Genomic DNA, 10,546 nt, shown 5'->3' with positions numbered 1-10,546 from the left:
GATAAAACATGAAACATTAAAAACTTCCCTAGACAGGGCTGCCTTCAGATGTCTTCTAAAAGTTGGATAGTTGTTTATTTCCTAGACATCTGGTGGGAGCCCTTCCACAGGGAGGGTGCCACTACCAACAAGGCCCTCTGCCTGGTTCCCTGGTTCTCGCAGTGAGGGAACCGCCAGAAGGCCCTCAGAGCTGGACCTCAGTGTCCGGGCTGAACAATGGGGGTGGAGACGCTCTTTCAGGTATACTGGGATGAGGCCGTTTAGGGCTTTACAGGTCAGCACCAATGCTCTGAACTGTGCTTGGAAGCGTACTGGTCAGGTATGAGGCAACAGATTAGTGTCGCTCCGTTTGGCCTCGTCTGGGCAGAGTTCTGTACCCAAGCAGACTCATCACACTAGTGTGGTTGTAGATCCCCTGTGTGCCCCCAACGGCTCTTCAGGCTGTGCTCCCTTCCTTTCTAGCTGCCTGCACCCAAGTTGGGTTGTCTTCCCCACCATTATCCCTCCCTTGATTTGCCTTGCATCCCTTGCCTGAAGCAGGTCAGAGTACTTAACCCTACTTAAACCACATCCAATGAGCATGCGACCTGCTGATAACACATCACGCAGAAAGAGAAAGGGAGGCAAATTTGGTTTGAAACAGTTTTTATGAAGCAGGGTTTATAATACAGGCAAGTAAAGAGGTTTGCCGTTACAAAAGAAAGCTAAAATACCATTCTAAGCTAGGATATCTCTTGTATTTCTCGACACAACCCTTGCCTGTCATGTTGCTGAAACAAGGGACCTAGCACACCTGTCACATCCATGGTAAGCACAATTCTTATCAATTGCCTTTTTGTAGACAAAAATAATTTGCTCCCCATTCTCCAAAGGTCTGTGGTATGGCCTCTCCACAACTGCTTAAGCCCACTAATTCATCTGTTAATTCTATCCAACTAGTCAAAACTGGCTACCACTCTCAATTGGATTGCCACTCTTTCAAGAAGTTATAGGTATTTTGTGCCTTTACATATCTAGTCCCAGGGGTCTTAACATTGTTTTACATTGCCTTGCCTGCTCCACACATCTACCAAGGACTTGTGGGCACGCTGTACGGGAATTTTCAGCCCACCAGATGATGCTGAACTACAACTCCCATCAGCCCTAGCAAACATGGTCAAAGGCCAGGGACCATGGGAGCTGAAGTTCAGAAACTTCTGGAGGGCGTTTCCTCACACCTGCTGTCAGGCTTAAGCAGCCCCAAATAGGGCAAAAGTCAGTCCTGTAGGATATCTCTGCTGCCCTACGTAATCCAAGGATATTCCCTAGCACAGCTTTCCAAACTGTGTGTCGCGACACACTAGCATGTTGGCTGTAGTGTGTAGGTGTGTCGCACAAATGGGGTTAGTTTAACCTCTGGTTTGCTAGTAAAACTGAATTACTGTGTCACGAAATGATGCATGTCTAAAAAGTGTGTCACACCAACATGAAAATTTTGGAAAGCTCTGCCCTAGCACATACCCAATAATCTTCGGTGTCTGCAAATGGCGGTGGAGATAAACAGCAGTGAGGAAGTTATCTTCCGGTAAAAACTACCCAGATTTTTTTCCCCCTCACTGAAAGATCCCTGGAAGTAAGTTTTAAAGCCACTCATACACTGTGGATTCCATGTTCAAACTGTAATATTTCCTATAGATCTTTAAGATCATTACTTTGGGTATCTATAAGCCGCCTCTGTATTCGCTGGGTGCCACCAAGCCATGCACCTTTTTCTTACATGGTTACTTCCTGCAGCGATTATAGAGTGGCAGGCATGCTCTCAGGCGATGCGCTCAGTGTCAGCAACCGAGATAGGAGTTGTGCCAATCCCCGTTTATTGCTGCTAGTCCAACAAGCCAGTGGAACTGGCACAGGTTACAAAAACAAATGCGGGGGGGGGGATTAAGAGAGGCACCCCCACTTTCACTAGATGGTACCTCTCCCGTGAGATACTTTGCTCCCTTATTTCCTTTGCAGTGATGAGCAGAGATGCTGCCCAGAAGCAACCAAACAGAACTCTTGCTTCCCTTCTTCTGATCACATCACCCTCCCCTTACGTTGTTTGTACTGAATCCCTGTTGATCTCGACAACCAACATTTAGCTTTTAGTTATTACACCAGGGCAATTTTTTCAGCCGCAACTTCTCCCACCTCTCATGTGGGCGCCATTGGCATTGTAAGAGAAGAAGGGAGACGTCCATGGCGAGTTCCGGCACCTAGAAAAATCGCGCTGTGTTTAACACTCTCCACCTCTAATTCCCATCTATCCCATTTTTAATCCTCATTCACCTATGCAAGCTCATCTGAAATCAGCCTGCATGGCATCTTCCGTGTCCTGCTGTTCTCCAGGTCGAATGCACACCTCGCCCTACCTTCCGCTGATGAAGTCCTTCCACCTTCCACCTTCTCAGCCCCTTTTTTAAATCCATCTGTAACTTCTCCTTGCAACACTCATCTCACCTACCCAACATAAACATTGAGGGCCATGGTTTTCAAAGCCTGTATCTGCCAGTGACATAAAGACACGTCAATTCCTCACCTCCCCACACCACAGATGGACCACGGAGGTCAGGCCATAGCTGTGCAGCGGATGTCATGCTTTCAGCCAGGAAGGGAAATGTTCTGACTTCTATGTATTACAAAAGCAATGATTTAGGAGGAAGGGGATGAAACGGATGTCTTCTCTTCCCACTTCCTATTCAGCAGAAAAGGACCAAGCCTTGGCCATGGCAAGCTGATGCACGGAGGTGTCCAAAACCCTATGTTTAAGGACTGCATTATTGTTCTGGTCTATACTTCAACTAGCTAACGGTTAGCATTAAATAAATGTTTGGTATTAATTTATATTATGTTCCCACCCTACATGATACACAATTTCATGTATTATGTCCACAGTATATGCCCATCCTCTTTATCCTGTTTGCATAGAAGAAAGCTGGACCCACCTATCAAAAGAGGACAAAGAAACCAAGTAGAAGAGGGAGGCACAGAATTGTAGAATTGGAAGGGATCCTGGGGGTCATCCAGTCCAACCCTCTGCAATGCAAGAATCTCAACACATGGTTCCCCATCCGATTTGAAACCATAACGGACCCTGCTTAGCTTTGCAAATGTGCCAGCAAGCTTTCTTGTTGCACCACTGGAAGAACCTGTGTTGCTCTCCAGATCGCCCCAACCATTGCATATTCATGCCATCTCCCAGGCGATAACGATAATAATTAAAACAGGGGGGGGCAAGGAGTTTAAAACTTAAATGAGATTTCAAGGAATACAAAATTTAAAAAAGGAAGACGTGGAGGGGGGGTGGCATTGGCCATCAACATAATTAGGCGAAGACCCATTAAGATTTTTAGCACCTAAGTGTCTAACCCACAGGGCCAATAGGGAACCAGATAATTAATCTTGGTGTCTTTGGAACATATGCTACAAAACAGTCTTCCAGAGCATCTAAATCCAAACCCTTAAGAGTACAACGCTATGCATAACTACTCAAAAGTAAGCCCCATTGAGTTCAAGGGGGCTCGGTTTCAGGAGAATGGGTACACGACTGAGGCTTCAGGAGCATATATTATGCCTCATTGTTTATGTCCTATTCTAGCATTAGATACTCCAGCCGTTAATACAAATGCCTCTGGGTGTAGGCTCTCAATATATTGTTCCAGTAGCACCCAGCAACTTTAACTAGGAAGCCCTCTTCCTCAGTAGTACAGTTAAGGGCTGTACTTCTGTGGTCTCCGCCTGTGGGTCACCCGGGGCACCAGTGTCCTCCTGGGGACACCCGAACGGGAGGGGGGAGAGATGGCGGAGCGCGGCCGAGGGTGCCACGAGGGTGCAGGGGACACCGGCGTCTGCTCGACAGGCTGCATCTGCACCAGCGACTCCAGCAGTTCTGTCTGGCGATGCATGATGGCAATGATTTGAGCCGTGTCTGCCCGGTCCCTCTCTCGGTCCTGGAGGTCTGCGGTGGCATACCGGTTCAAGGAAGACAGGATTCTGTCGGTTGCGGTCTGAACCCTCCTGTCTGCTATTCGTGACAATTCCATCACCAAGTCGTTCCTGGTTTTCCTTTGGCGCTTTCGGACTCTGGTCAGCCGCCCTTCAGAAGACAGAGTCGGGCCGTTGGGCAGCAGAACCGACGAAGGGGCCACCGTTGCATCTGGAGATAGACAGGCGCACACACACACACACACACACACACACAGAGCCATATATTAAAAAGGGGAGTGCACATTGCAATGTGATACAAAAGGACTCTGGGTAGGTTAAATACTAACAAAATGAATTCTGTGATGTATTTACCCATTCTCCACCCTGCATAGAATCATAGAATCGTAGAGTTGGAAGATACCACAAGGGCCATCCAGTCCAACCCCCTGCCGAGCAGGAAACACCATCAAAGCATTCTTGACATATGCTTGTCAAGCCTCTGCTTAAAGACCTCCAAAGAAGGAGACTCCACCACACTCCTTGGTAGCAAATTCCACTGCCGAACAGCTCTTACTGTCAGGAAGTTCTTCCTAATGTTTAGGTGGAATATTCTTTCTTGTAGTTTGAATCCACTGCTCCGTGCCCGCTTCTCTGGAGCAGCAGAAAACAACCTTTCTCCCTCCTCTATATGACATCCTTTTATATATTTGAACATGGCTATCATATCACCCCTTAACCTTCTCTTCTCCAGGCTAAACATGCAATTATGTTTTATGAAGTTTCAACATTTTTAACGTATACAATCAAAACACAATTTCATCTTTTCTCTTATTTTTCCATGTAGTTGTTGTTTCTCCCCTTCTGCTGTACCCAATCTTCTATTAAATCATAACCACAATATTATAATCTCATTACCTCTGTTGCTCATAGCTCAAATCTTGCTCGCAAGTTCATCATACTATAATATTTCTTTAAATAGTCTGAAAAAGGCATCCATTCTTACGTAAAACACTCATAATTAGATTCTCTTAATTTTGCCAGTTCTGCATAGTTTATCTTACTTATCCATTCTTCATTGGTTGGGACATATAGAATCCTAGCTGCTGTTGCTAAATACATAAACAACTTTAACATTGGGGGGAAGATTTCTGTCCCTATAATACCTAACAGAAACACTTTGGGATTTTTTTTTACATACTCATTTTAAACTTTTTTTTTTATCTCGTCATGTTATCATTTCATATTTACCCATTCTTGAACCTTTGGTTGATGAGCTGCCAGGGTTACTGAGGAACATAGAGGAGAGGGATGGAGCCGGGTGATCCGCTTCTAGCAGGAATGAAAAAAGATATGTGAATTAATATGTTTTATACATATGAAGAGGCCTGCTGGGTCAGGCTAGGGCTGGGCAATATTTGGTTTCCAATATCGTGATATATCACCAGCTAAACATTGCAAATACAGTGGTACCTCGGTTTTCAAACGTAATCTGTTCCGGAAGACCGTTCAAGTTACGAAATGTTCGAAAATTGAAAACTTAAAACGGAAGCCTCAAAACAGAAAACTCAATACAGAAAGCACAATACGGAAGCTGCGTTTCATGTTTGACTTCCGAGGCGCGTTCGAAAACCGAAGCATTTACTTCTGGGTTTACGGCGTTCAAAAACCAAAATGTTCGTCAACAGAGACGTTCGAAAACCGAGGTACCACTATATATCACAATGCCTGGCATCAGGATGGAGCTATGTAGAGGCATTGGCTGGCTTCACGATTTTTCCCACATTGTGATTTTTGCATAGTACACACACACACCACATCACAATTCACAATATATTGCCAGGTCAAAAATGATGAAACCAGTATCATGGTATGGACTTCAAACCGGTTTTGGATGGTATATCAATATATTACCCAGTCCTAGATCAGACCAAAGGCCCATCTGGCCCAGCATTTCCTTCTCACATTAGACAACCAAATACCTATGAGAAGCTTAGAATAGCATAAGTACACAAGCACTGTCCTGAACTAGAAGCAGCAACATAGTCCCAGGGTATGGTCTGAAGCAGGCAAAGGCAACCTTTGGCTCCCAGATGTTTTGGAACTATGACTCCCATGATCCCTAGCTAGCAGGGCCAGTGGTCAGGGATCATGGGAGTTGTAGTTCCAAAACATCTGGGAGCCAAAGGTTGCCTATGCCTGGACTCTGAAGGAACAGGAGGCCACATAAGAACGGCCTGCTATTCAGAAGCATTGCTGTCTCCAACTGTGGAGGTTGAGCATAGACATCATCATGGCTTGGAGCCATGGATGGCCCTCTCCTCCACCCCGTTGCTGAAACCAAGCTTGTCTGTTCAGTGCTTGGATGGGAGACTGTTTGAGCACCACCTGTCCCTTGGGTTCCATGATGGAAGGAAGACAGGACGTAAGTGTAAGAAAATATAATAAATAAACACAGCCACGGCACAGGTGGACCAATGCACGGAATCTCACAAGGAGCAACATCTGAAAGCAACATCTGTTCAGGGAAGTTTTTAAGGCTTGACGTTTTACTGCGCTTTTATTATTTTGTTGGGAGCCGCCCAGAGTGGCTGGGGCAACCCAGTCGGTCTGGGCGGCGTATAAAGAATAAAATTATTAGCATTGCTACAAGTTTCTCCCGGGCACAAAGCGGAGTTCTTACTTGCTGCCGGCCAAGACATGCTTGCGGGCTTCGCGGAGACCGCCCTCGTCATGTAGAACATGGGACTGGGCGTGGCGGAATCGGAGATCTCCACAGCGACCTGTGTGCATGGGGAAAACTGATCCGGACTCTCGCTATAGTCCTCGGGCACCACGGGTGCGGCTCCTTCCGCCAGGGGACACGGAGAACTGGTATCCCCCGACGATTCCTCCGGCAGAGCAACATGCGGTAGCCTCCTTGGGAGCTGGAAGCCAGAATCGCCGGCCAATATCCTATCGAGCTGCTCGTAGAAAGGGCACGTCATGCGCCCGCCCAGCGAAGAGGGGTTGTCCTTGGCCTTTTTGTAATCCCTCCGCATTGTTTTCGTCTTGGTCCGGCACTCCTGGGCAGTGCGCTCGTGTCCCCGCTTGGCCATCTCGCTTGCAATTACTTGGAACGTGTCCATATTTCTGTAGCTGCTCTGGAGCAGCTTCTGGATCTTCTGCTCTCCCCATATATCCAGGAGGTCAATTACCTCAGTGTAGGCCCAGTTGTTTCCACGGCGGCTCATTGTGTTGAAATTAACAACCTATAAAGTTACGAAGGGGGGGGGGAATGGCAGACTGGGTGACATTGTCTCAAGAGGACGCAAGTCGCTTTCCCCCCAAAAAAACATGGACTCTACCACTGAACTATCCTCCTCACTGTCCAGCCAAACTACCATATGGGAACGTTACCCATCCCTTCCTAGGTAAAGATTGGCATGCAATACCACATAGAATTGTAGAGTTGCAAGAGACCATGAGGATGATCTAGTCCAGGCATAGGCAACCTTGGCTCTCCAGATGTTTTGGAACTACAACTCCCATGACCCCTAGCTAACAGGGCCAGTGGTCAGGGATCATGGGAGTTGTAGTTCCAAAGGTTGTAGTTCCAAAGGTCCAAAGAGCCAAGGTTGCCTACGCTTGATCTAGTCCAACCCCCTGCAATGCAGGAATATTCAGCGATTGGCATTATCAGCACCATGCTCTAACCAATTGAGCTATACACCTCTCTAGAGTAGTGGGGTACTTCCACACACACACCCAAATCCTTAGCCGATAATAGGTCAAAAGCCATTTTTATGCTTTACGTTAAATTATTACTCTTATTATTGCTCTTCCTATTATTAAAATAAATTTGTATGCCACCCCTTACCCGTAGGTCTCAGGGTGGTTCACAACACAAAGTTATAATATAAAAGCACAAAATACACAATTAAAACAAGTAGCAATGCTAATGTATGCAAACTAATGAAAAAATACATTCCCCAACCAAAACCCCTAAACAAGCTCCCACTCCACAGATACAAAAATCCAAATTAACATATAACATTTTAAAACAATTTAATACATAACCACCCCAGGTTAAAACCCCATCAAATAAACTTACACTGAATTATCCATTACTCTATTGCAGTTTGCAAATTGTGGGTGGGTTTTTTTTTTTTTTTTGGAAAATACAATATGTTTGAAAGACTATGATGAATGTATATGTTAATAACCTGTCGAGTTAAAATATGAATGGTGAGAAAAGATCCAACACATTCAAAAATTAAAAGTCTACTTACAAACTGTCTTTCAGTCTTATTAATTATTGGGGTTTCTTTTTTGTTTTTCAATCATTGGTGAATTTGCTCCAGACTCCTGGGAGTTCAAAACAAGCAGATCAATGATCAAAACTGTGGTCAGTACAAAGAAACATGAAAAGAAATTCTACTTTTATTAGAACAGAAGAACAGCCCAACGGGATCAGACCAACGGCTCATCTACTCCAGCCCGTTTTCACAGGGACCATCCAGATACCCATGGGGACCCCACAAGCAAGACGTGAGCACAACAGTGATATTTTGTCCTGCAGTTTCCAGAAACTGCTGTTCAGAAGCATAATACCTCTGACCATGGAGACAGAATATAGCCACTGTAGCAAGTAGCCACATTTTATTTTTGTCCTGACCATAATGACCATGGAGGCAGAATATAGCTACTATAGCAAGTAGCCATTTTTTTTTGTCCTGCGTCATTTTTCTTTCCTCCCTCCAACACAACGCTCATCTTGGAGATATTTACTTTAGGACTGGGTGATCTGCCGGTGATCTTCCAAAACCGGTTCGAAGTCCATCTTGTGATATCGGTTTCATAATTTTTGACCTGGCAATATATCACAAGTCATGTTGTGTGTGTGTGTGTGTGTGTGTGTGTGTGCGCTATGCCAAAAAATCACAATGTGGGGAAAACCGTGAAGCCAGTCAATGCCTCTACCTCTACATATCTCCATCCTTATTTCAGTCATTGTGATATATAGATATGTCGCGATGTTGCAAAACCGGATATCGCCTATCCGGACTTGACTTACAAGTCCAAATGTTCCTATGGAATTAAATTCCAAATTCCAGAATTTCAAAATTTGGTGCTTAAAGATGTGTTTGTTTAGTCCTACAGCCCAATGGTAGTGTGTTCACACAACACACAGTTAAAACAAGGCCATCGACTGGGATGGTTTCAAAAGATGGTTAAACAAATTCATGGAGGACAAATCTTTGCAACCAACCACAATGGCTGCATACCGAAGGTGGCATGTCGCTGAACAGTACAGTAATTCCTGGTGAGCACAAGTGGGAAACAGGTTGCTGTGCTAATGCAATTCCCTGGCCTCCCATCATTGCCATCACTGTGGCTTACCAAGAGGGAGAGAGGCAAGAGAGGGGAGATGTTGGTATAAGTTGACTTCACTGGGCTGCCTGGGCAGTGCTGGCCTCCCTGCCACTTTGCCACTCCTTGTACATTGCAGTGACACCAATTGTGAGGGGCCATGCAAGCACCGACACCCGTGGCCTGCTCCCCGTGGCTACTGGCCAAATAGAGGACACTTGACTAGATGGGCCGTTGGTCTGATCCAGCAAAGCTCTTCCTGTATTAACTGCCTTTTCCTGCAGTTTATTGCTTGGAAAATGAGTTTCCTGCAACGGAAGCGCTAACTTCGGGAAAGACGTTAAGCTCTATACGTATAGCACAGATCTTAAGTGAATGCTCACAAACAAACCCAGCAAAACCACAGGTACAATTACACTGCATCTTTAACAGGGATCTCGTACTATTTTAGGCCAACCGTTTTTTGCAACGCTTTTTAAAAGCGGTTGAAAATGCAGAACACCTCGAAGATGCTGCACTCATTTAACGTAATATGGGTAGAATCCCCCCTAGATTCAAGTTCACGGGACTGGGGGAGCAAATCATACAGTGAAATAAAGCGAGGTAAATATGCACCGACTCCTCTTTACTAGGGGCAGAAGCAAAGATTTAAAAACCGAAGAGGGGAGTATGCGCAAAGTACGAGGCTTAAGGCGCGCACAGGGCAATATATAATGGAGCGGCTGTGCTTTTGTCTTCCAGGAAGGAGCCAGCAAATCCCCTCCTCCGGTTTTCATGCTCAGGGACGGCCATGAAAGAAATATACCTTTGTTACCCATGGGTAAAAGTTTTGCGCAGATCCATCAGCGAGAACTTCGGGTCCTTGCGCCCCTGCTAAATCATCCGCCGCCGCCACGCGACAGGAAACCTTGTGCACGCAAGCTTAGCCAAGGGGAGACAGGCAGGACCTCCCCCTCTGCTCCCCTCCGCAGGGGAGCTAAACCAGGATGGCTTCCCTTGCTCCCGATCTGCTTCCGCTCCTCCAAGCCCTTCCCTGCTTCTCTCACCAACTTCCCAAGCCAAAGCTGCCTTGCAGATACCCAGACCCCTCCTACCAAAGCGCTAAGGGAGCATGTGCAAATGGCCTCGGAACAAAACTGCGGGATGGTTTCCTTCATCCCTGTTACACTTGAAAGCTACTACACGTTTCCACTTTTCTTTTCTTTGCAATACTTCTAATTTGATTTTACAAGTAAAAAGTTATCACATTACC

At 45.8% G+C, this 10,546-nt stretch overlaps 1 protein-coding gene across 2 annotated transcripts; it reads right to left on the bottom strand.

Moving 5' to 3' along the window:
* Positions 1–628: 628 nt before the first annotated feature.
* Positions 629–10,343, bottom strand: LOC118090537 (uncharacterized). 2 transcript variants are annotated; one of them, XM_035126387.2, is made up of 5 exons: positions 10,100–10,343; positions 8,214–8,289; positions 6,626–7,193; positions 5,194–5,274; positions 629–4,174 (listed from the first exon to the last, which is right to left on the bottom strand). In XM_035126387.2, exons 3-5 carry the CDS (start codon positions 7,173–7,175, stop codon positions 3,729–3,731), a joined length of 1,077 nt encoding a protein of 358 aa, XP_034982278.1. In that variant the 5' UTR covers positions 7,176–7,193; positions 8,214–8,289; positions 10,100–10,343; the 3' UTR covers positions 629–3,728. The 2 variants fall into 2 exon arrangements, with proteins under 2 accessions (XP_034982278.1, XP_034982277.1); XM_035126386.2 differs by lacking the exon at positions 8,214–8,289.
* Positions 10,344–10,546: the final 203 nt, after the last annotated feature.

This window comes from Zootoca vivipara, chromosome 8 (genome assembly GCF_963506605.1).
Source record: "Zootoca vivipara chromosome 8, rZooViv1.1, whole genome shotgun sequence".
Taxonomy (NCBI): domain Eukaryota; kingdom Metazoa; phylum Chordata; class Lepidosauria; order Squamata; family Lacertidae; genus Zootoca; species Zootoca vivipara.
Note: the sequence above shows the minus strand (reverse complement) of the source record. Positions and strands in the feature narration are given on the sequence as shown.

Coding starts and splice junctions, on each gene's coding strand:
- LOC118090537 (XM_035126387.2), bottom strand. CDS start 7,175: ATGAGCCGCCGTGGAAACAACTGGGCCTACACTGAGGTAATTGACCTC. Junction 5,275..6,625: donor CATGTCTTGGCCGGCAGCAA/GTAAGAACTCCG, acceptor CATTCCTGCTAG/AAGCGGATCACCCGGCTCCA. Junction 4,175..5,193: donor AACCAAAGGTTCAAGAATGG/GTAAATATGAAA, acceptor GTCTATCTCCAG/ATGCAACGGTGGCCCCTTCG.